The sequence below is a fragment of the Python bivittatus genome, unplaced genomic scaffold (genome assembly GCF_059951505.1).
Source record: "Python bivittatus isolate LINGU-HERP-01145 unplaced genomic scaffold, Pbiv_v1 ctg000200_np1212, whole genome shotgun sequence".
NCBI classification, from domain to species: Eukaryota; Metazoa; Chordata; class Lepidosauria; order Squamata; family Pythonidae; genus Python; species Python bivittatus.
Genome location: NW_028277040.1, coordinates 21,905,794 through 21,932,273, shown reverse-complemented (window position 1 = coordinate 21,932,273; position 26,480 = coordinate 21,905,794). Strand labels below are relative to the sequence as shown.

Below are 26,480 nucleotides of genomic sequence, written 5' to 3'. Positions count from 1 at the left end.
CTTTTCAAGTGGTAGGTTAGATTTCCTTTTTTCTTTTGTCCTGGTCATTTTTTGGGGGAAAGAGTTGCCTGTGGAGGAAGACTTGGTTTTGCCAGTGGGCCTGGGGATCCCAGGTCGACCCAGAGCCCATCAAATGGCTAGGGTAAATGTATTGTTGTCACCAGGGGGGTGGGGGTGGGATTGGAGTGGGTTTTGTATTTGGGAGTTTTATTCCTGTAAGCTGCCTGGAGTCACCATGAGTGAGTTGGGCACCCTTATAAATTGCAAAAATAAATGAATAAATAGATGACTGAATCAATGTTTCCTTTCTCTGCTATTCTAACTAAATAATTCCCACAAGTTATGCTGAGATCATTCTGTGGCTAATGGATCCCTGATAGGTACTGCCCAGAAAAATTTTATCTAGTTCCGATTTTTGGTGAACCATTGGCCTCAGTCTACCTCTGTCTAATCCAGAAGTGTTATATAAATTAGGCAACAGTTGGTTGCTGCTCTCTTCTTCCTCTCCCTATTTGCATTGGAACTATAATACTTTGCTGAAACATGCACTCACATGCATCATTAAACAAAGTTGGTTTACTCCTATTCTCATTCTTCCTCCCACCCTCAAGCAGAGAAGACCAGCAATAGTGCTTAGTCTTCCCAGCAATATCTCATGGAGCTGGATGCTACCTAGCAAGCTAATAACGCACAATTACTCCAAGGGCCACAGAGCACTGGTTTGTCAGGAATTATCCTTCTGCAAGAAGCAGTGCAGGAGGGACAGTGTTTAGCTTGCCAGGAGCAGGTGAGCGTACTCAGCACCAGGATCCTTTGTGATGCTTCTCAGGAAGAAGCCAAAGTAGAACTGCAAAAAATTAATAACCCATTTGCACAAACCAGATGGATCCACTAGGTAACACTTCCGTCACACATAGGGTATCACTCATGTTTAGTTGTCTCAAAAGGCCTCCCAAACTGAATCTTTTTATAACTTGGGTCTCATGACTGATCGTCTCCTTCATCTTCCACTTTCAAAGTCAATCAGTTTTTTTCCACAGACTAAAACAATACAAGCCAAACATATTGGCAGCAAGTATTCTTGATACTTGTTTGCAATTTTGATGAATTTATTATTTTTTCTGGAGTCTGTGTTCGTAGAAAACCTTGATTAAGCTTAATGCTACAATATACTATGTTAATTAGTTAGTTATTGAGATACTGAAATAAAAGGGACTATCAGAATGAGCTGATTTGTTTTGTCATCTGGGGATTGTTGGTGATTCTCTTAATGCTGGTTAAGGCTAAGCCACATTTAGCATAACCTGCATACAGAATATCCTTAGTCTATTATGAAAAATAATGCTCTGGAATACTCTCTCTGTGAAAAAAATGCCATCTTGTGTAATATTTTCATTACTGATGCTATGTCCTTCTATTAATGCAAGATCCAAGCAACACATGAGCAATCCTTACACATCTTTGTAGGTGTGCATGCACACACAGAGGATCTAACACAGTGATCTGGCTCTCCATATATTTTCAAGTCAACACTGACAACACTGTGAAAAAGTTTTGCAACTGTTATAGCTTGAAGAAGCATAAGAGGGATATCCTCCTGCTGTTTATATCATCCCCACAATTTCCTGCTATTTTCTGATTGCAGAATCTCTATTACAGAGATAATGGAAGAAGCAGAAAGAGCTCAGCTTGACTTCTGCGGTTTTGAAATATGTTTTCAGCATAGGCACTTAGATCGTTCATCATAATTCATTTGATAAAACAAAAAGACAGCAACTTCCTAATGTGGTTTTAATAGTAATTTTTTCTAACTTTACTTGCATATAAAAATCCTGGGCCTAAGGAACTGGGCTGGGATTTTACAAACAATTTGCATTAGAATGAACCAGACTTGACATAGAAATGAATAAATTGAATAAGCAGATGGGCTACTTTCCCCAATATCTTCCCTCCCTCCCTCCCTCCCTCCCTTCCTTCCTTCCTTCCTTCCTTCTCCCCTCCCCCCCCGTTTTATTCTCTTCTGAGTATAAATATTGCCCAGCTATTAAGTGCATTTCCTGAGTAGGCTCCTCTAGGAAACTGAGTAAGACTCTTCCTGAATTTTGAGCTAGAGAACTACATGACTGATTTCAACCCATACATTAAATGAAGCAGAATAATACAAAGGAATTTGTTGTTTTCCCATTATTCATTCATGCATTAGTTCCCTTGGAGATGCTTTTATAGATCCTGCACTTTTCTGTTAGCAAACATATCTCCCTGGGAAAGATTCTCTCTTATTTGGCATAATTTCATTGAACAAAGCATGAATTGTTGTGTTTTTTTTGGGGGGGGGTGCCTCTTGATATTCTCTGCTCTGTGAATAATGTTTTTTTTTTCAAGTACACTGAATTAATCACAGTAAGAACACTGTAGGAAAGTGAAGCTATATATTGGTCACTTATGTCTGGATTCTTCCATATTCCTTAGCTGTAATGGGAGTGAATCCATCTTTGATAAAATCTTACATCTATCTGTGTTCTGCGCTGGATTAATCCTCCCTATCAAAATTCTCTCAAACTTCTACTTCAGAGGTCTCATCTGAGTCTCTGAATGCCTGGAGAAGCTTGTTGCAAGGTGAGCTGTTTATGATATAATTGGGGCTATGATTTCAGTAGATGATGCTGTCATTTATTCCAATGTGTTGACCAAGCATTCACAACAAGCCAGAAAAAAAGTTCCTTGGAGGGCACCCTAATCTCCAGCCAACACTCTCTAGATTTCATATTTGGGTTCTTTAGTCCAAATAGCACTGGAATAAAGAGAATACTCTGCGAAAGGACACAGTGGTGTTGAGCACAGAGCTCTGGTCCAAAACAAAGATTTAACCTGAAAAACTGTAGGAAAAATTGCTGTACCATGTTTCATATTTGTCATAGCACTGTAGCCAGCAAAATATGTATTACAGCCCTTTATCTCATAGTATATAGATGACATGTCACTTCAGGTAATATTCAGATTATGTGTTCTTCTTGTTACCCCAGTATGATGTGTTCTGTTACTTGGTGCAATATTGGTCTTTGTAGTATTCTTCCATACAAACCTGAAGCCTTTCAAGGTAGGGAAAAGCTCCTTATCAGAAACATGTTACTGAATTTCAGTGGCACATTTTGGGAGAGTTCCAGGGGTCACAAAAAATGGGATTGGGTAGCTAAATATAGATCCACCCTCATTTTATGTGGTCTTGGAAACTGGTGGTACATCTTGGCATTCACCACACTTTGGTGGTTGCTGTTGTTTATTTTGCACAAGCTACCATAGAGCTTTCAGTGTCCAACTGTAGGATGATTGATTGATAAATTATGTGCCATCAAGTCAGTGTTGATTCTTAGCAGCCACATAGATAGAGATTTCTCTATGAGTAGGATTATTACTTGGCTGCTATAGTACTTGGTGTAACTCTCATTTCAGTAAGGTTGTACCAGGCTTTGAAGAACCCTCATTTCCCATAAGGAAGGTAGAGTATTCCCATGACAGAGGCTCTGAAATCAGAATTCTGACTTCAATAATGTAACCATTTCCTAAAGGAAATCTGCATAAATGCAGGGGAAAGAACAGTGAACTTTCATGTAATTGCTCTTGCTCTTCCCAAGTATTAAATGTATTAAAAATAAACTTGTACAGATAATAAGAAAATAATTTTTGGAACGCTTTTTTTTGTTTGTTTCAAAGATAAATCAGCCAGCTGGATAGTACCATGCTGTAAACCAGTGTTGTGCAAACTTGGCCACTTTAAGATGAGTGGACTTCAACTTCAACTTCAGCTCCATGGCTGGCTGGGGAATTCTGGGAGTTGAAGTCCACTCATCTTAAAGTGCCAAGTTTGGACAACACTGCTGTAAACATATGCACCAATACTCACAGAAGATCTCTTGTAGGGCAGTGGAGCACCATACAGAGCACTGTATATTGTAGTTCAGTGCAAATTATTAGGACATAATAATTTCAGAAAGATGAAGCTGGTGATTAGGGAAAGAGTCTATAGCATAAGGGACCATAAAAACTCTTAAGGAAGAACTGATACAATATCTTGTGTAAAGAGTAACACTTTCCTGGATTTGTACTTCATCTTCTCACACAAATCTCTTTTGTTAGGCAATAAATAGCCCTTTGGAGGCAGAAAAGATCTTTTGCAGACGGTAGAGTGGAATAGATTCGAAACTTCAACTACATTCACATATCCTAATGCAAAGATGGCTTATTCATTGAATATCACTCTACCTCTTGTAAAAGAAGAGGGCTTTTTTGGGGGGGGAGGATGCCTTTGAGTCAGTTTTGACTCCTGACAACTGCCTAGACAAGTCTTTGCAGCTTTCTTGGCAAGGTTTCAGAAGTGGTTTGCCATTGCCCCCTTCCCAGGGCTGAGAGAGAGTGACTGGCCCAAGGTCACCCAGCTGGCTTTGTGTCTAAGGCGGGACTAGAACTCACCGTCTCCCAGTTTCTAGCCCTGGTGCCTTAACCTCTGCTCCAAACCGGCTCTTTGCCATATCATACCAACCCAGAATTGTTATTTATTTGGTTGTTAAACACTTCAGTTGTGTGGTTCATTGAAAGTTTAAACTAGCCAAGTTCAGTAACTGCAATTTGAATTTGGTTTCTGTGAAAGTAATCATAATTAAAATTAGCTATGGTTCAGGGGATATTGCAAGTTGTAATCAGAAGCAGAAGCAAGGGCTTCTAAAGACAACCCAGAGGAAAAGGGGGATACAAGTGGAGGAAACTAGGTTCTCTCATGTTCTGCTAAAGTGTAGTTTAGAGTGACATGCAAAATACACAAGTATTATCTAGGGCAATGTTTCTCAACCTTGGCAAGTTTAAGATGTGTGGACTTCAACTCCCAGAATTCCCCAGCCAGCAGGGGATGGATGAAGAGCCATGACTGCAGCTATTCCCCTCCCTCCTCTATTATTGTATTTGCCATAACGCATAGGTCATATCATTATTTTTAAGGTTTAGTAGCTTAGTATTTTGTGCTATTATCCTCCTTTTTTAGTCCTTTTATCTCTCCCTGAAAGGTTCAGAAATTAAGATCTGGAATTTAGTTTGTACCAAAAATGGTATTAATAAATATCCACTAAGCTGCTTATTATAGATTTTTTTTTTTTTTTTATGGAGAGTTAACAAATCACATTTGCTACTTTTTAGAAAAATGTAAGCAATTTGTTTCTACAACTGTTGTAGAATTGTTTTTGTTGCAACTCCAATTTAGGCTTCACCATCCATGGAGTGCAGGAGGCAGATCTTTTTTATCACATTCAGTTGACAATCATACAGTATTCCATACTTTGATAGTTGTGTATATTCCCCTCAGCCCCCACATCCTATCGGAATGAACCTTGGAGAAGTGCTTACTAATTACCCTGACATACTGAGCAAACAGTATCTTAAATTAGAATAATATCAGTAAGTCTTTTACAGATCTCGGAACATAATATTTTATTAATGCAAATACACTGTAAGCTGAAACTTGCAGTAAGCAATAATTGTATTGACAAAAATCCTTCAGTAACCATTTTTGCATGCTGGAACTCTGCAAAAGCATTAGTTGGTGATGTTGCAGAATTATCAGAAAGTGAGCCCAGCGGATGATCTGGAAGCTGTGGTGCATAGACCTATTTAGCCTTTCCAGCAGAAGAATTGAATAGGGGAATTAACCTTTTGTTAGAGGGTCAGTGTGGTCTAGGGTTAAGTGTTAGGTTAGGACTGAGGAAGCCAGGTTTAAGTCCATTTTGCCCAGAGATCCAAGGACAGATTTTAACTAGGAACAGCATTGGTGGTTCATTTTATCCAAAATGATTCATTAAATTCAGGATAGTCAGAAGAATGCTCATGTTTAACAAAGTGTAGAAAGGATGACCATCATGATTTCTGCACCCTGTGCCTGTGTCATACCAATCTCGACATCAGCAGCAAGGGGATGGGTGCTTTTCAAAATTTTACTACAGCAACAGAAAGCTGCTACTCTGTGCCAAGAAAGGGCAAACATATCAACAGTGATCTGTGCAGGTTTGCTGAATCCACATTCAACATTACTTTTTATCATTATTTGTTTTTTTAGTTGGTGGTATATTTAGTTGTAAAAAAAATATCATAATTGTTCTCCTTTGTTAGGCTCTTTTAATGGCAATCCCATCATAGAGCTCAGAGGGTAACTTTGGACCAGTCTTTGTCTCTCTCTCTCTGTTAGCCCAGTTCCAATGGTTGTTGTTGGGGTAAAATGAGAACAGACTCCAATATCTGCCAGAGTTGTTGGGAGTTGAGCAGCATACAAGTTTATTAAATCATCATCATCATCATTATCATCATCATTATCATCATCATCATCATCATCATCATCAAGTTTATTTATTTAATTAGAAGATTTAGAGCTGACTCTGGGTGGTGTACATCAAATAGCCCCGACAAACAATATTGCAAATAAAAATCATACAATATCAACAAAAAATGAAATCTGTAAACCAACACATCAGCAAGAGACAACTGGGGCTGTCCACCTCCCAGAAGATTGGCTCATCTATTGTCTTGGCCCAATGCCCAGGGAAAAGCCAAATTTTTAAAGCTTTCCTGAAGGCTAACAGGGGCCCGGGGCAGGGGGCGATCATTACAAAGGGCAGGGACTGCAACTAAAAAGGCTTCAGAGAAAAGGAGGGATCTAAATGTAATGAATAAATATGTATGCTGCATTTTTAAAAATAAATAAATGGCTAGAGTCTTTTTTAAAGTAACTCAGTTATGTTCTCTTTTATTCAGGCTATAAGCAGGGCTTATTGTATTTTGAAAAGGAAGTGATAGGTTGCTGACTGTGGCTTTAATCCTTGCTGTCATGCCAGATTTAAACATTTTTAGGGACTGACTATAATGCACATGTTCCTGGTGATTGACAGTTTGGCGTAAGTGCAGTGTTTGAAAATCATCTTTATAAATATGCAAAGTGTTAATCAGCAGGATTGTTTTAATATCTCTGCATGGAGAGCTCTTTTCTATTATACATTAGTGTTATGGTAAGAGACAACAGAACATGCATAAATATTATCAGATCAAACTCAGGTTAGTATATTAGAATAAAATTGAAAGAATTGTTAAAAATAATATTTTCATTGGAAACAAACTGTAATTTTTCCAAAGTATGTAATCTTTTGAATTTGCACATTTTAAAAAATAGTTTCGGAATTATGGATTGTTTTCACCAAAGGTTCAAAGTAGGTAACAATAATTACATCAGCATTGCTGGAAGCCACCACAAGTCTGCTGATCAACTGCCTCTGTCGGTGGAATGGTTCCCGTTCTCCCCCAAAGAGCCCCACACTCTTGCAAAAACTGCTGGCGGGTATTCTCTAATTCCTCACCCCATGAGCATTAACGGAAAAAGCTAATCGTTAACTAAACAGATGTATTAAATGTTGACTGAAATCTGGAAGAGTCTTTTGGAGTGGATGGCCATGACAAATCAAATCAGTCAATCAATAAAGCATGTATCCTGCATCCATTTTAACCAGTCAGCAGAGATTACAGTTTGGCCTAACAGTTAAACTGTAGTTTATTCTTATTCAAACTAAAATCAGAAGGAGTCTAATAGCATCTTTTCAGACTAAGAAAAAAATAATTTCTACTAAAGTGAGTAGTTCATGACAGCTTATGCCTTTGATATCAATTTATTAGTTTGAAAAGGTGCTATCAGACTTCTGATTTTTGGCTACTGTAAACTAACAAGGCTCTTCCCTTACAATGTTACATGGACAAGTACATCTCACACTCTTGGTCTTTCCCTACTACTCCTACTTCTCCAGCGTATATACCAAGGGAGAACAAAGATTGGCAGAATCTTTGAAGCAAGTGGTTTGTTATGACATCTAAATTCTGGTTCATTTAAATCAGTGGTGTACAAACATTTTCAAAAAGAAGTCTAGGTTTAGTCTTTAGAGGGACTTCTTGGGGACTGCACTCCAACAAGTAGGTGGGGCCATGAGAATAATTTAATTTAAATACATTTTATTTGCATTTAAAATAAATGAAATCAATATTAATTTCTGTGATTAAGAATGTTGGTGGTAGCTTTGGAGGCGTCCAAAGGCTTACATGAACAATATCTGGCCCTAGTCTTAGATTGTACTCATTGATTAATTATTATTGTTTATCTATTTCATTTCTATATTCCCAAATTCATAGTGGTTTACAGGCATGAAAGCATAACACAAGAAAGTTCAAAAGCCACAGTATACTTTAAGCATAACAAACCTCAATAAAGCAATGATTTAAACTGATGTTGAAGCAAACCAGACTCACAATATAAGCACTATGAAGACAACCAAAGTTTTCCAAGTTTTGACCACAGGGCAAATTTTAGTAAGGCTAAAACAATAATTGGATACTTTCAGGCTGCTTATGGAGAATTAGAGATTGAAAAGATGTGGCCCTGAAACTGGAGCTGACTTTTTCTGAGCCTGTTCAAGTATGGTTTACTAGTATCTTTGAAGCAGATTATTCTGGAGCCTAGAAGCATGAATGGACAAGTTCTCCCTCAAGGCAGTCATTTTAGAAGGGTGTCCATGACATTGTTTCAAAATTCCAAATATTTTCACCAGCCTCAAAAGTTTGGTTACCTCAATTGGTAGACGTTTCAAAACCAGAACATGAGATTTTTCATAGGACAACTGCAGTTCTGAAAACAGGGTTTACAGGTGTATTTTGAATAATCAAGAAAAAGGGCAATGTATAATGTATTGAAGCTTGTTAAGTGGGAAAGTAACCTATAAAGTATTCCAATTTCCAGTCTAGGCTGCCACTTATGGGTGAGAGAGACCTAAGCTTTTTGGTCTAGCAAAATATCCTTGTAGTTTTACTAATACATTATGATATGGCTATTCTGGAATTAAAAGGTGAAATCCAGGATGTTTTCCTTTCTTGGAACATCTGTCAGCAAAACATATGTCCCATTCATCTGCAATCTCCTGTAATCTCCATATCTGTTCTGGAGAGTATAGGGATCCTCTGGAACAGACTTTTGAAGTACATGGGAAGGATGCAAAGAGGAGGGGAGGGGAGGGGAGGAGAGTTCCAGAAACAAAAATCAATGCATTTGACATGGGTTTCATTTATATTGAGTTAATTAAGAAGACTCTATGAATGATTTGAAATGCTTCTTCCCAGATTTCTCTCCACCTGGATTAAGTTGCTGTTTATAAGACTATCTCTTGGTGATTTATGTCTACTTTGCTTTCTTTTCCATTGCTGTCTCTGCCTCCCTGTAATCTTGTACAGTATACTGTATATGGCTTGAATCTTCAGTGTTGCTGCCTTTCATGCAATGTATTATGCACCACTTCTGTTCTGCCTTTAAGGAGAAATGGAGGAAAGACTTGAGATCTGATTTCCTAAACTGTTTAAACAGTAATAGCTCCATATCTTCCCATTTCTTCCAGTGAAACAGGGGAGGAGAAGAAAGGCAAAGTGTCAAAATAGCACTTCCCAGTAAAAGAATGTGGGAGCTCAGATGTGCGTGCCTTATTACCCCTACCCATTAGTTTCAGAGGATTTTTTTAGCAGGAACATGTTGTGAATGTGATTCATCTTACATTATAAAGTCCTCTTAAATTATAAACTCAAACACAACTCCTTCTAGAATGTAAAAATATGTGTGATTCTTAGACTGTTTGTACAAGCTTGGTTGCACCCATTTTTATCAGGAATAGGTTCATATCCTAACCATTCTGAGTACAAGAAGTGATTCACAATGCTTTGATAGGCATGTGTAGATTTATATTAAAATTGAATTCCCCTGGATTCTTCACATTGTATTCTCCCCCTTGGATTATTAGGATATCACCTAAATGCTAGGCAGAAAGTAGATGCTTTATTGATTACGTCTGTCCCGCTCTAGTATCCAATGATGTGCAGCATGTGTGAAAGGATACCAGCTACGTATGGTGAATTACAGGATAGTGCATCAATATGGCTCAGAAAAGATGTTCTATGAACTATTAACATTACTTGCTGGTAGAAATTCTCTTTATGGAGTGGGGGGGGGGGGAGAAGGAATGGAAAATCAAGTCCCAGTGATGATTGGTCATACATTGTAGTAACTGGCACTGAACTCTAGCATTTTCTTGGGTTCTCATGATTGAGAAAGAGAGAGAGAGAGACTTAAACTCTCTGCAGAGTAGCACAAATCACAAGTCATCCAACTAGGCCAACATAAGCACCAACATCTAGTAGGTGAGATAGCTGCATATTCTAGATAATTAATATCTGGATGAAGTTATCTAGATATAACCAAAATTATGATTAAATTTAATTTTAACTGATCTGTTCAAAAATGTAAGTCCTTTATGTTCAGTACCATTTTATCTGAGGCTCTAATCCTGTTTTTTTCAGTGACCTTAGAATGAAAAAAGGAAAGAGTACATGAACATACTGTGTACCTCTCAGAATATATTTAAAAAAATTAAAAGATGGCTATAAATAATTTCAATCAAAATGATGTTTTCATGTATTTTATCCCCCAGAAATATCGACAGTATATGTCTGGACTTCTGGCTCCGCCTTATGGTGCTATGGAAACTGGCTCTAACAATGATAGTAAGTACACAAAAGCTGCAAGAAATGCAAACATAGAAATGTATTTGCGTCAGCCATTCCAGTGACCTTACCTGACAATAAGCTCTGTTAATTATAGTGAAACTGAATAAATAGATAGACAGATTCATTCATGCTAAATGCTTTGGAAATCAGCGAGACTCATTTTTACAAAGAGGGCCATTGATCAGGGCAACCCTTATTGTAAGGCAGATTGAAGTGGTTCTTTCAAGAAGCTTCTCTGAGGTGTCATGAAAAGGCAGCAAATGATTAATTACTTAATAATTTAATTAATAATTTAATAATTAATTAACAATATAATTGGTATTGTCAGGGAGTGAGTAGGGTGTTTGTAGGATTTTGTGTATCATGTAGAAAGAAGTTGGCCAGCTGTGGATATTCAATATATCTTGGATACCAGATATTAGGAGTAAGCACTATTTACTGCTTCACTTCAGACAGTACAAAGCCTTGGTATTTTCTGTGCTTATATTTATTTATTGATTTGACTTGTAGTTCACTACCATCAAAAAGACTCTCAATGGTTCATATACATCAATAATATAATAAAACATTCATGGTAAAAGAACATAAAAACAATTAATCAAAAACAATCTGTAGTGAGTATAGGGGATGGCCTTGAAGGACAGAGGGAAGATCCGTTGCCAAGGCAATGATCAGATAAATGAGGGTTGAGCCTGGATCAAAAAAGTGGTTTACAAAAACAACTTGGCACTCCACCCCCCCCAAATTCACATAAAATAAAAAAACAGGGATGAAGGAAAGCACATTCAGACTTGCAAGCTTGATGTTAGCCCTATCAGGTGGACCAGACTAAGAAATACCTAAAGCTACTTATATTAGAACAGCTATAGTAACCGAATCAAGGTCATCCTTTATACTTGCTACATAATCACAAAATAATAAGTCAATCTGATCCTGTTAGTTATTACCCCCAAAGTCTGTCCATATAATTCAGCATCTAAGACCTTACAAAAAGCCAATAGAATGGGAGCAAACCAAATTTCTGGGGGAAATTGTTCCAAGGTATGGGCACACCTTCAGAAAAGGTACCTTTATGAGCTTCTACCCCTTTACCTCACAAAAATGGGGGAACCATAAGCAGGTTCACCCAGGGTGTCTGAGTTGGGCAGGTGGACAGAGAAGACATTCCTGCAAGTACTCTGATGCCAAGCCATGGAGGGCTTTAAAGGTCAAAGCAGCAATTTAAATTTCAGTTGGAAGCTAATAGGGAGCCAATGCAGGGCCTGAAGCACAGGTGTCATATGCTCACATCAGCAGGTTGTTGCAGTAGCAACAACCAGACCATGTGTTCTGGATCAATTGAAGCTTCCAAATGGTCTTCAAAGGCAGACCCTTTGAAGCCACAACTGATGCTCCAGCTAGAACTCAGCAAAGTCTCCTCCAGGCCTCCACCTCATGAGTCCAGGAGAACCCCGAATCATAGACCTCCTCCTTCAAGGTAGTGCCATCCCATCTAAAGACAACACCAGAGATGTCAAGGTACCTCAGTGATCAAATAATAGCTCTAACTTGCCTGAGTTCAGCTTCAACCTGCTTTGCCCTATTCCTCACAGCTTCCAGATACATTGACTGCATCTCCCAAATGGCCTGGGATAATGATGTACAGCTGGGTATCATCAACATATTGATACCACATCCTGAACCACTGGCTGTCCTCCCCCAGCATTTTCATGTAAGCGTTAAACAACAGGGAGAAAGGACTAAACCCTGTAGCACCCCACAAATGAGCAACTACTTGGTTGATCTCTCTTCCCCACTCCCTCTAAGGAAGTAGTGGAACCACAACACTGTGACCCCCAAGCCCTGCAGGTTATCACCACATGGACTCTGCCCAAGAAGACTCAAGATGTTGGTGAAGCTGAGTAGCAAAGTGCTACACTAACTAGTCAAAGTAGTTGACTAGTTAGACAGAGGATCTACCTGTTGCACTTTTCCTAAATAGGGTAAATTGGCCACCCTAAAGAGAGTTAATAGATGACACCTTTCCAATATAATAAAAGAGAAGTAATGAAACTCACCCTCCATTATTCTCCTGGTGTAGGTTTAAACCTGAGCACATACCTATGGTCAGTCAATTTATTTTTTGTGTTCCTCCACTGGTGCTTAGGAAAATCATCCCTTTGCAAGGATTCAAAGTTGATGAATGAGAAGAGGGAAATTCTTCAGGGTTTATAGGAGATTCTTAAATATACTTAAAAAAAAAAAAAAACCTAACAACCCCACAGTGATAATTTATTTGCATATATGTCTTACTTTGCAAGTATATCTTATGTTGCAACATATACATGCAACGTTCAAAACATCTGCAATGAAAGAGTTGCAAATACCTCATCCAGTCTTTACCGAGAAGTAAAGAAGACCCATGAGGAGGCTTGAGAGAGTTCCTCACACTTTTTCTTCTTTCTGATTTCTTTACTGTTCTCACCTAGAGAAAATAAAAATCTAATTCTCAGGGTAGAAATTTGGATGGTTAAAGGGGAAAAGGAGCCTACCACAACTTAGCCAAGTCACTAGCCTTGTAGGCAATATTCAGACAAGCATCTGGTACAGTTCCAGGATGTAAAATGTCAGGCAAAACATCAAGCTTTTCTTGCCTCTGATTGAAATAAATTATCTTGGGCAAGTTTCCACCTCTTAAAAGCCTACCACCACAAAATAAATGTATAATTTGTTACTTATCAGTCTCAGAAGAATTCAGTGTGCTTTTTTCCATATTATGCTTATTGGATGTGAGTGTGGGATAACAGATACCAAGTCCGTTGTGACTCACTATAGTGTTCTTTTCTGGGATTGCTACAAGGACCTACTGAATATTATTGGGGAAATATGATGCTGCTGCCAGATATTGTCAATTTTTTACTTTAGCAAAAATTCCTGCACCTAGTTGGGTGGGAGACTAGTAGGAGATATCAGAATTGTAGGCTAGATTGGAAAGTTGGAAAAGCATCTCACAAGAAAACAATTGCAAACCACTCCTCTCTTGTTGCCAAGAAAACTAAACAGTCATGGCTATGAAGTCACCAGGAGTCAATATGAACTCAAAGGAGACTTTACCTTTACTTTTATCGTTCAAGAATGAGATCTTTGTATAGGCTTAAGAAACAAGTTTATATAGGCTTAAGAAAGAAGCAAACTGCTTCTACAGGATTTCCCTTTTTGTTTAATAAATATTTAATCTAGTCTCACCTACTCCTATTATTATTATTATTATTATTATTATTATTATTATTATTATTATTTTGAAATGTATCAATCCTGTTCCGTTCCTTTTTTTTTAAGCCGGCCTCAGATATCAACCACTGTGTTCCTCAGCCATTTGTTCAGTGGCTATGGGGATAATTTTCAATGATTTAATAGTTTATTTGAAACATATCCTGTATTTTAACTTGAGAGAGTGAAAAGCTTAAGGATATGCAGTGTTTCAGATCCTTAGCCTCAATAAACAACCTATACTATGAGGACATTGTTATGCTTAATTAAGGTTCATGGTATTAGTGAAAAGATACTCTCAACCAGAGTAGGAATTGTTAATCCATAAGGAGTAAATTTTAATATATTCACTATTTTCACAGGGATGCCCGACAAGGAGAATATGTCTAATAGTAGCCTCTGTTCAATCTCTAAGAGCAGCAATAAGGTAAATAACTTTGTTCATTTTGTTTTAGGGGGAGGAGAAGCAGTGCTAGGCATCACCATATAGATAACTAAATTTATTTCTTGAGGAAGCAGTAGTCAAAAACCTCCAAATGCATCAACTGATACTTGCAAAAATGTATATACTTTAATAAGGCAAGGGTCTACACATTTTCACCCATGGCAGAATAAATACATCAAAACATAGGAAATATCGGTGTTACTATGGTTAATGTGGAAAATAAAAATAGACTAAGAGGATAATATTCATTTCTGTGACTGAAATTGTACAAACTCTCCGTTTATAAACAATTGATTGGAAAAATACAACTAAGGCAATGATGATTAATTTTGATAGGACAAGCAACTTGCCCTACTCTGTGATAATGAGATGTTTGCATCTGGAAAATATAAATTGATTCATATTTAGTTTCATCAGAAGGTTCAGAAACTAATAAGAATACATTCTGCATGGCTAAATAAAAGCCTAATCTCCCTTGTATTAAAAGCAACAGCAGCAACACTCCACAAAGCACTCATCTAGAGGTTCAGCCCTATCATTAGACAGAGTGAGAGGATGACCACATCAGGCAGCAGATGTAGAATGGCAAGGAAGAAAAATTGATACTGGAAATAAAATGGTCCTGCTCCCTTAAACTAGTCATTGCCCTCAAATATGGTTGTGAATACTTTCTTTCACCAGTATTAAAATAAAACTCAATTGCCAGTCCAGTTGGCTTTTTTATGTGGAACAGGGGGAAGAGGCCAATATGCTTTTCAGCTCAGGCAGCAGAATTTCTTAAGCTAGACCTGCTCTTTAAGGTTCTGTTTATATTCCTTGGATTAGCTTGGCTGCTGAGGCTGCTGCCATTCCACTCCAGTTATATGTATCTACATTGTTCAAAATCTTTGTGAGTTTATGCCTCAGTCAATCTGTCAAACAGAATGTCACAGTTAATCACACTGGGTACTGTAATTGCATGGGTAGAAATTGCAAATGTTGGTAGTAGCGGTGTAGAGCGGGGGATTTGAAACTTGTTTCCGCTGTGGAACCCGTTAGTTTAAAAAAAAAAATGCTGGAAACTCTGATCAAATGGCAAAGCTCTAGTGATAGGAAATTGACTGTGTTCAAGTGAACTTTTTTTCCCACTCTTACTCTCTCACAGAATCCCATCAGGTTCTGATGGAACCCTAGGGTTCCACTGAACACCATTTGAAAAACCCTGGGGTAGGGATGGCAATAAGGAGCTAGGCCATTCCAGAAAACATCTAAATGGATTTTAAGAGACAAAAAATAAAACAAAACATAACCAAACATCTGCATGCTGCAAAAATGTTCTGTAGTAATTTTACTTTTTAAAAAAGCATGGAATTCTAAATTAATCAATAACCACTACTGAACTGCAGTGACCATGGAAATGTATATGGTATCTATCCTGAGAACAAAGTTTCGCTTTCAATTTTGGATTGAAAAACATTTGTAATCATTCAGTTGACCCCATACTAGGTCTATATGTTATATTCTCTGTTGCAATGCCTGCCTTGTAGAATAATATTCTTCGAAAGATCCAGATGGCTCCCACCCTTATGATGTTCAGGAGGCTATTAAAGACCTAGCTATTCTCCAAGGTTCTGGGGCAGAGTAAACACTAAGCCTCTGCTGGATGGGTTTTTTTGGTTAATATATTTATCTTTGAGCCACTTATTATTTTGCTTTCTTTTATTGTACTATAAGCTACCCAGAATCTTTTAGGGCCAGGCAGCCACTAAATTGTATGTATGTATGAATGAATGGAACAAATAAATGAATGTCTTCATCACAAAGTAGGAAAAGAATGGACAAACCATGTGGCCTTCAGAATTCAGAGATAAAATAATGAATTTTTGGTAGCGTGTTTTGCTGCTTTAGCCAAAATAAAGGTGGAAATTTATTTTTCCCTGGCAGAACACAGCCATTTAGATCCTTCCCCTCCATTCCTCAAATTTGTAAATAAAGAATCAAAATATTTCATTCCCTGAGGATTTTACTTGGTTATTAGACCTGCTCCTATCCACAGAAAGTGATGGCCATTCTACTGAAACTGAAATAAGAAAACAGCCCAATAAAACCGTGTTTATTTTTTATTTATACATAGAGATATGTAGCAGCTTTTCTTGGTGCATCTATTTTTATTTCCTAAAATTAAGAATCAACAGATCTCAAGAAGGAATGTTTTAGGCACAAGATATCAAGTGAGAATAACTGTTTCATTAAATATAAATACACACACATTTTTTTTCATATTCAAATCCACCATTTCCTGTCTCTTCTATTTCCTTAGACAGACTGATCTTTTTAATATATCTTTTAAAACTTTAATATCTTAACAGGCATTGTTACATCTCCTTGCTTTTCCTTCTGTCTTACAATATAGTACTTCCTGCCCTATTCTCATCCTGCATGAAAATAAACACTTTTGGGTGGAGTTTACATGTGACGCTTTGATAGCAATTTCCATTGTTGTGAGTAACAGAAGGAAAAAGATCAGGGCCCCAAAATATTTCTTTAAACCCAGGATGGAAGATTCTTTGGGAAAATTAAAATGTCCTAAACGTGATCACAGTACAGAGCAAGGGAAAACAAACAAACAAACCCTAAAGCAAGGTTACTTTGGAATAAGTCTTACTGAAATCACTGTGACTTTTTGCCTAAGTAAATATGCTTAGAATTGCATTGTAAGTATATTTTTTATTATAAACTTTGAGGAAAGGACAACAATGAACTGTATAAATTGCTATTCAATATAAAAAGAAGCTAATGCTTTTCTAGCAGCAACAGGGAGGATTCTGAAGAATTATTGAATAATCCTAAAAAAAATCAATAGAATATGAAACAAATTTCATCTCAGACATAAGGTACTGGCAATAATAACTTTAGATAAGATGACCTTAGATGGGCCTGTTGAAAGGATGAAAGATTATGATGCTATGAATGCCCTGGAGGCAGGAGGTTGATTAACAATTCCATAGCCAGCCAAATACATCCCTTTTCATCTTTCTCAGCCAAAAATTGAAGTGGGGAACTTTAGGTGGATCACTTTCTCTCAAGCATACAAAGCCCCACAAAAAGGGTGAGATTTGGTAATAAAAGATCACATGCAAAGAACTGTCTTCTCTCCCTTGCAGTCAATTGGCCAACCTTTCTTTTCAGTTTTAGATTTGACCTCTTTAAATGCTCAGTATTCTGGGATAGGATCATAAATGGTTAGAGTTTGGGGGGGTGTCACTAGTAAAACTGATGGAATATACCAAGTCATATTCTGTCACATAAGGGTCACAAAGTATACAGCACGTAGGTTCCCTTTTCAAGCTGAACCAAGTTGGTAGAACAAACCATTCTTTCTACTCAGGATCAAGATTAGACTGCAAGGTGTGAAACAGTTGGATCCAACTGCATCCACAGCAGATTTTCCTTCCCACCCTTAACCAGCTTTTAGGTATTTGTCCATGCTATGGTGGATCTAATCCAGAAGATTACATTCAATTTTAACTCAGTGAGTCAGTAACTTGGATGTATTTTAAGTGAAACTAAACATAGAACTGACCATAACGATGGATTTTTAAAAAATGATTGAGAAAGTGGTTCTTGAGCAATTGCTTAAGTAGCAATTGAAATTGTTCATTCCCTCATCTTGGAATGAATATTGTATCAAAGAAATGGCTCTTCTCTTTCTGTGGTTTTACATACCAGGAGGCAGTGTACAACCAGTGTCATCCTTATTTGGATTCGTCAGATGCACACAGCCATTATATTTAGTATTAGATCTTGCATGGTTCGTCTATCATCAGGAATTGAACACTTGCCCATGGTGCTTTATACAGTGAATCTAGCTTTATGAACCATAACATCCCTGGTTGTCATCTTTTCAGGAGGGGGGCTATGTGGACAATCTGTGAGTGCTACGCCCCTAACAATACTAGTCTAAGAGCTCCAATCAGGAGGGTGTATACAATCACTGATTGCCCTCCTCTCTCTCTGCAAGTGACAATTACCTGGAAGGTGTGCCATGTCATTTTCAGGCAAAATAATGGTTATTTTTTAGCCCATTCTTCCCTGATCTGGCAGGCCCCATATATACTGTATATTGAGTTACAACTACCATCAACTGCAGCCAGCATAGCTAGGTGGAAGTGATCAAAGTTGTGATCTAGCCCATCTGGAACTGTGGAAACCTGGCACTGCTTAATTTTTAATATACAGCATAACCATAGCAGCCAGGAAAGGATTTAACCCTAGCACTTTACTAGTATAAGTATATATTAGCTATTAGAGAGGGTGGTAGAAAAACAAACAATAACTTGCAAATTTGACTGTGTCTAGTGGGGACAAAAAGGAAGTCTTGGGTTTGGCTTGGTTTCTTTCCACGTCAGCATCAAAAAGAATTTTATTACTTTTCAAAACGGATGCTTTTTTACAGGCTATCTTATCACACTGCATCAGGATATACTTGCAAAAAAGCATTAGAAAAGTAACAGGGTGGAAAAGAGGTCCAGCATACTGTCTCTCAGGAATGCAGGAAACAGTATGTTACAAATATTTATAGATTAGGCTGCATCACTTCTTTGAGCAAGCAGTTTTTTCCTGTGTATCATTTTGGTTTGCCTCTTCCATAATTTCAGTGTTTTCAGGGACAAGCCCATGAGGGTTTGGCAATTTCCACTTTGCTTATTGGCAGGCCAGTAAACAGAAAGATCTAGCTAGGCTTCAGTCCTGAGTTTTTCCAATGGGCCAAGAGATCTTCCAGCTGAATGTAAGGAAACTAACAGCACTCCACATCCTGATACCATCCAGATACGGTGCATAAGTGATGTGGTTAATAGCATATTCTTTGTCAGCCTTTCAAGGAAGAAGAATGAAAAGAGATGAATAATTCTCAGATTGTATCATTTTATAAAGAATAGCTGTCCTTTCATGGAACGGAACTGTGCTGTTGTGCGTGTTTCTTTGGCTTCCACTTAGCTCTTCCATTTGGCTAGACAAGCCAGAGATTGTTTAGGGTGTCTTCCACATCTTGAACTCTGATTTGTTCCTTTCCAGCAGACCAAATTTTGGAAACCAGAGGTTGATCTTGGGATATACCTTACTCAGGAGTTTAAAAGCCAGAGTGCAAGATTCAGATGATGTGCTATGCAAACGATTCCTGTTTTGCTTGGCCAAGAAGTCAAGCGAGAGAGGAAAGATTGTATGCTTCAGTAAGCCAAGGTCCACCAGATCCTAGCTCACTATTTCAAGGGAGCACAGTCATTATTTCCTATGGAGACTGTGTAGGAGCTGTGTCATGTGTTTGGATGATCTCTTATGGCTACATGATAGAACTGAGCATTGGCAACCACAAGAGCCTGCTGCAAGTTCCACCCATTCTGGGTGTGATATAATGACAAAAATGCAGAAAAGGTGGGCCTTGCGTTGCAATGGTCCAATGTTGCTCTCATCACCCTTGCCCTTGTTTCCCATGGACATCACTGAACTGTGGATGAACAGGAACTGAGCTGTGCTTTTTCTCTCTGCATATCTCTATCACTTATCATATAGACCTTTTGCATCCCTCCCTGTGAAAAGGTATCCCCCCTTGTAAAAGTAACAGGAAAGGTCTATTTTAGTCGCCAAGTGCACTAAGTCCCCCCTGAATCTTTGCTACATCCATAGCTGCTCATTGGCAATGAGAAGCTGTGTGCTGCACAAACTCTACCATCAAGGATTCTTCCAGTGCAGCTGATGGAGCAAGCACATTTCAAGGAATCGGTCAGGGTCATTTGCAACGTATGGTGAAAAAGGTCTCGATGGCAGCAGTGAGGGAGCAATCGAATTTCTGCCTGTTCTTTATGTGTAACATGTGCAGGGTACATTATTTTTATACAAGTAGAGCTTTGTTCACACTGTTGATGCCACCATCTTGACAGAATCAGTTGGTATCAGGCAGCATCCAAATCCAAATAAATAAATAAATAAATAAATAAATAGCACATCTTGAACACATGAATCTTGCAGTTAGTATAATGCGTCAATTTCCCTCTGATAGGAATTTCAAGTTCCTTTTCATCCAAACCACTACAAGCACATTTTATATCTTTCTACCTTTCCACCTTTCAAGTCACTTGATGCCTATCAGCTGACGAAAACTTCATTGATTGGATGGCTCGTATAAGTGTCGGGATAAGTGCTACTTGTTTCTGTTGGCTATTATTAATATTAGATTTTACTAATATCTGAAGAAAATTGCTGTATCCCATGGGGGACCAATTCAGAAATGTAAGTGGTATACATTTTAGTAGTGGTTTCCAATTTTAATTTTTTATGATCCTTCTAAATGTTATTCATGTAAGTGCTGATTACATACATTTTGTGTAAAACTTGGTTTGACCTGGTTTCGTGGGGTTTTGTTTGCTTGTGTTTTGCTGCAGTTAGGGTAAACATGTATCAGTAAAATGTGTCTGCCTTAAGACATCAGAAATACCTTGAGTGCTTGGGACTGAATCACATTATATAGAGAAGAATAAAACAGCATGACGCTCTGAGGAGCAGTGAGTGGAAGAGTACGTGCCAGACAGATTTGTGATTGCTTTATCTTGATGTTATGTTCAGATCATCAGTTTGTCAATTCGCTTACATAAGTTGAAGTCCTGAAACACGTTGGTCTTATACAAGCTGTTATATAACCTGAGCATGTGAAAAGCCTGTTCTGTCAGCAACGATCATATTGTTCTACTGTCCCTTTTTAAGAAGTTCAGATCATTGGAAAATTACTGTGGGTAATTTCTAGTTTTAGTTTGCATTCAGCACATTCCCAGTCAATCTCTGTATCCAGATCAGAGCAAGCACACACACCACTCAGTTCAGCTAGCAAAAATATAGCTTGATGTTTGTTTGTTTACTAGCAGACATAAGAACTTATCTTTATGGTAGCTAAACGTTGACTCTGACTTGATGGCACGTAAACATTAAAAAAAAAAAAAGATAAAAACAGGTTTTATATATATATATATATATATACTCTGTGTGTGTGTGTGTATACTGTACACACGTACATACATACATACAGTATATATATAAAATATTTATAATAAAAGAAAGACAGCACCCAGCATCCTTGGACAGCTACTAGCTTCAGAGGAACCATTTTCTGGTGTCAACCCATGATTTTTCTTTATATTTTATATATACATATTCTCATTTCTTTATATAAAATATAAATGGTTCCTCTGAAGGTAGTAGCTGCCCAAGGGTGCTGTCAATACTGTACATAATATGGATACTTTCCCTATTTTAAGTTTTGAAACAAGTTTTGTATCATTTCAAAAACCTACCAAACATATTTGACCAGAGACCACACCTGGGCAAAATAAATATTTTAAATACAAAAAAAAAAAAATGAAATTGTTTGCAAAGCATTTTCAGGTCTTTCAGAAATAATCTTCGGTCTCAAGACACATTCTCTGAATTAGATTAGAGATGTTGCAGACTTGACTCCAGTCTTAAACCTTGGAAAATATGAGTTTGTGCTGCTCTAGGGGACGGTATGTTTTCTATACGTAGTCCTTTGAGCCTGGGATGATTTTACCAGCAGAATGCTGAACCTAAAAGCAGGTGGCTGGACAGCATTGTAATAACTACAATCCCAGGCTTTTTCTGCTTCTACTTGTGAATGTTCCCTGCATTTGTGTAGCTCTCCAGCCACTAATATCCATCTATAATGTAAAAAAGCTTTATCTGCTTTCGAATAAGGAAGCTTTACTTGTTAATCTGATTGAGATGACTGGAATATTATGCCCACTTATCCTAAGAAGGCAGCTGAACATTTGTTCAGCATCTTAAAAATTTGTTCAGATTCTACTTAGGGATGTTGAAGACAAGAGGAGAGCTGACCCTGCTAGTAAAATAACTTTGATGATTTGTTCTTAATCTTTTGCTCAGCAAGTATCTGTTGCCGGAGATGCTCAACAGGCCAGCTCCGCTCTAACCTCTAGAAAATTGGCGACAACTGTTTTATTCCAGGAAAGGCTGGAGAAATAGACAAAGCTAATATTGATTCAAGAGCTTATTTGTTGTTACACCATTTGTGTGTTTCTTAACATTTTAAGCTTTTACATTTTATTTTAGTTGCTATTCTTGTTAGAGTAACGCTACAAGCTACCTTCAGGAACTATGAAATCAGTGTCTCCCTCCTCCCCCCCGCTTATCATGTATAACATCTTTTACAGCAGTAAAAGCACTCAATCACATAGAGAGGGCATGCTTTGGACCCCCACAGTAAAAGAACTTCGATTAGTGGGGTCCAGAAGGTGGGCCTTCTCTGTGGTAGTCCCCGCTCTCTGGAATATTCTGCCCCCGGAGGTGCAATTGGCCCCCTCACTCCTGGCTTTCCAGAGGGCTTTGAAGACCTGGTTCTGCCACTTGGCCTGGGATGGGGAGGGAATACTTCAAGCATGGGGATGGCTAGCCCCATAAGAGGCCTGCTGTCTTCAGCCCCAGATCCTTCATCTTCTTGGACTCTCTTCTTTTTTAGTGATGTTTTAAAATTTTTATATTTTATGTATTTGTATGTATTTATGGTTTTAATGTTTTGTGTGAACTGCCCAGAGTCCCCCATTGGGGGGAGATGGGCGGGGGAGAAATTTAATAAATAAATAAATTAAATAAAATAGGTTTTCTTGCCCTATTCAACCACAAGGGGAATCTGAAAGAAAGTCCAAGAGAGAATCATTCTTCTGTAATATGGAAAACAGATCCATATTTTATAAATTCTCTATTACTCATTTTTCAAAAATATAATGGTATTAAGAATTTTAATTACAATAGTTAAAACTAATACAAACTAAACTTAGAGAAAGAGAAGAGAATGGAAAAAAGAAAGAATAAAAAAATGCAGGAAAAAACAGAAAGAAAAAGAAAAGAGAGAATATAATAAAGAAAAAGAAAAGAAATATATAAAGAAGTGACTTCCAACCTTTATCACAACAAGTATAAACAAATTTAATAACTCTTCACCCCTTGTAAGGTTAAACAGATATCTCTTCATCCCATTTCCCATCCCTTATCTATAAGCAAATCCATAAAGCATCAACTTATCAATCCTGGTGTCAGCAAAAAGTCTGTAAAGGGTTGCCAGAACATTGCAAAATAAATTTAACCTTGCTTAAATAAACCAACATTATATTCCTTCCTTTTACTTCTAACATTCAATCAAATATTGTCATAGGATTTGATTTCTCTTCAATTCTTCCTTATCCCATTTCTTCAAGGCTTTGACAAGCTTTAACAAGCCTCTTTGTAAATCCAATAAGAAAACATTTTCCAGGTCATTATCTTGGTTTATAATTTGTATTTTTCTTTTAATTTTTAGAACTTCAGCCAGTTTCTTTTATATATCCAGTCAAGCATCTTTTTCCAAATCATTCTCTTGGTCTGTCATTTGTAGTTCCACATTGTGAACTTTTTCTATTTTATCATATAAAGTTTGTTCCATATCTGTCACTCCTTCCTTAACATTTTTAGACATAGTCTGTCCATAGAAGCAGACATCATTACTGAGAGTGTTGATATTGTAGTTACTAACTTCTGGCTCCATTCTTCAAAGATCTCCTTTAATATTTCCAATGTTATGATGTTTTGTATCATTCTGTAAATGCCAGTATAAATTGACATCAGGCTTGTATTTTTTTTTCTTCTGCTTAAAATCTTTAGTCCCCTCTAGTGTCCAGTTTCTAAAATCATCACTTATCTTTTGTTATGACTTACAATTGCCAGGATAACCAAAATAAGTTTCCCATAAGAGGTTGTTTATTTTTTATGTTAATTCCAAAATCTTATAGTAAAAGTCAATATTCCAAATTTATCTGAACCCTTAATCCATTTATGACTTTCTTAGACCAAAATCTTATTTAGCTTTTTGCTGTTTATTTCAAATTATTTAAGTTCTTAAGCTTGTAATTAATTTTTCTTTTGTTCAGAGTTGAAGATAAACTCACCCAGTGAATATTTTTCAAACCTGTCATTCCAAGGGTCTCTAATAGCTTTAGAATAGTTAATAGTCAATTTCTGAAAATGATTAGAAAGTGAGGTTTGCAAATTTAGTGTCCTTTCAAAGTCTCCGTTGCGGTTGTGAGCAAGATGGCTGACCCCATCATCCCCCAGCACTCAAACCCGTGGAAAACCACTGTCCTGCAGTCTTCTTGCAAGGGGCAGCCATCCAGAGCACATGTGGGAAATCTCCTGTCCTCTCCTTATCCGGAGAGGTTCCAAGGAACTGGTCTATGCACTGTGTCCTTGGTCTTTCCCGCGGTCGTCGGCTCTACTTTTACAGAGTGGTCTTCAGTTTATTGTACCTCCCTGGAAGCCTCTATTACTCATTTTTGAAGCATGACATGCCATGTTTTTAGAAATCTGATTTGCAGAGCAAGATAAATCAAAACAGGAATGGCAATTTAGAATTTAGACATTTTCCTTTTGAGGGGTTATCATGTGGTGATTTCTGCTAATGTCCAAGAGACAGAGTACAAGACCCACAAAAAAATCCCATCAGATGGGTTACAGGATCACATTAAGTGTGATAAAAAATGGTGTCCTTTTGCTCCCACGTTATTTGTTCTGTGTGATTCTATCACAATCAGTACTCGCACTCTATTTGTTTTTGCAATTTTCAGAGCGGGGAAGTAATTACAGTAAGATGTAAGTTTTCTTTTTTCTTTTTTCTTTTGTAACAACTTTGTTAAATTTTTAAACAAAAAATATAAAAACTAACAAGAACTAATATTTAACATAAAGGAAGAAAAGAAAATAGAGAAAGAAAGAGAGAACAAAGCCAAATGTGCAGAAAGAAAAGAAAGGAAAAAGAAGTATAAGGAAATGACTTCCATTTTTTTTTTTTTTACAACAGATATAGATATAGGTTTAAACTGAACTCTTACTCTAGGGTTACAACATAACATTTTTTCCTATCAACTAATATTTTTTTTAATCATCAAACCCATATATCATAATTTCATTTTTTTCTGTTTTGCACAAAAAGTTCAAAAGGGGTTTCCAATCAGCATTGAACTTAATCAGTGTCTTTTCTCTAATCAAAGCTGTCAATTTAGCCATCTCAGCAAACTTCATCATCTTCACGATCCACTCTTCCATTGTGGCTAATGTCAAATCCTTCTACTGTTGTGCATATAAAAGTCTCGCTGCTATATTATGTATAAAAACAAAGTTCCATGATGTTTTTCCAACTCTTTGTCAGTCAGTCCCAAAAGAAACATCTCTGGCTTCAATTGTATATTAAACTTTAAAATGTTCTGAATTAATGTATGTATTTGGATCCAATTTTTTTTTAGCTTTTTTACATGTCCACCAAGCATGATAAAAAGTCCTCTCTTGTTCACATTTCCAACATATATCCAAAGTACCTTTATACATTTTAGACAATTTTTCTGGTGACAAATACTAACGTTACATCATCTTATCAAAATTCTCCTTAAGATTATAAGATAATGTACATTACAGTCCTTTCATCCACATATTCTCCCATTGTTCCAATTGTATGTCATAACCAAAATTTTTGGCCCATTTTATCATACATTCTTTCACTTGTTCTTCTTCTGTTTCAAATCTCAATAAAAGTTTATACATTTTATCAATAACATGTTCATCATTTGTACATAATTCTGTTTCAAATTCAGTCTTAGAAGATTCAAAACCAAAAATCCTTTTATCTACTTTAAATTTTTCTAATAATTGTACATAGGAAAACCATTGACACATATGTCCTTCTAATGTCAAGTCATCTTGATTTCATTTTGAATTCTCCCTGGGAAAATTCTAATATATCACCATAAGTTAACCATTTATGTTTAGTTATCATTTCTATAATATGCTTTTTGTGGTGAGAGCCCAGAGGTATTTTTGGACACAATCTGGATTTATATCTATTCCATATTCTCAATATGGCCCACCCAACAAAATGATTTTTAAAGTCATTTAAGTCATTTAGCTTTGTCATACCATAAATAACCATGCCACCCAAACCTCAAAGCATGTTCTTCTAGCTCCAATAATCTTCTATTTCTCAGCATCACCCACTCTTTCAACCAAACTAAACAGCAAGCTGCAAAGTATAGTTTCAAATCAGGTAAATCCAAACTTCCTATTTCTTTAACATCTTGTAACATCT

At 37.1% G+C, this 26,480-nt stretch overlaps 1 protein-coding gene across 1 annotated transcript in view; it reads left to right on the top strand.

The window, feature by feature from the left end:
* The window catches only part of RAPGEF4 (Rap guanine nucleotide exchange factor 4), a 166,872-nt gene that overhangs the window by 78,911 nt on the left and 61,481 nt on the right, over positions 1 to 26,480 (top strand). Inside the window, exons 5-6 of the mRNA XM_088135803.1 lie at positions 10,542 to 10,614; positions 14,229 to 14,293. Coding sequence (XP_087991929.1) covers positions 10,542 to 10,614; positions 14,229 to 14,293 — 138 coding nt within the window. The remainder of the gene's footprint in view (positions 1 to 10,541; positions 10,615 to 14,228; positions 14,294 to 26,480) is intronic.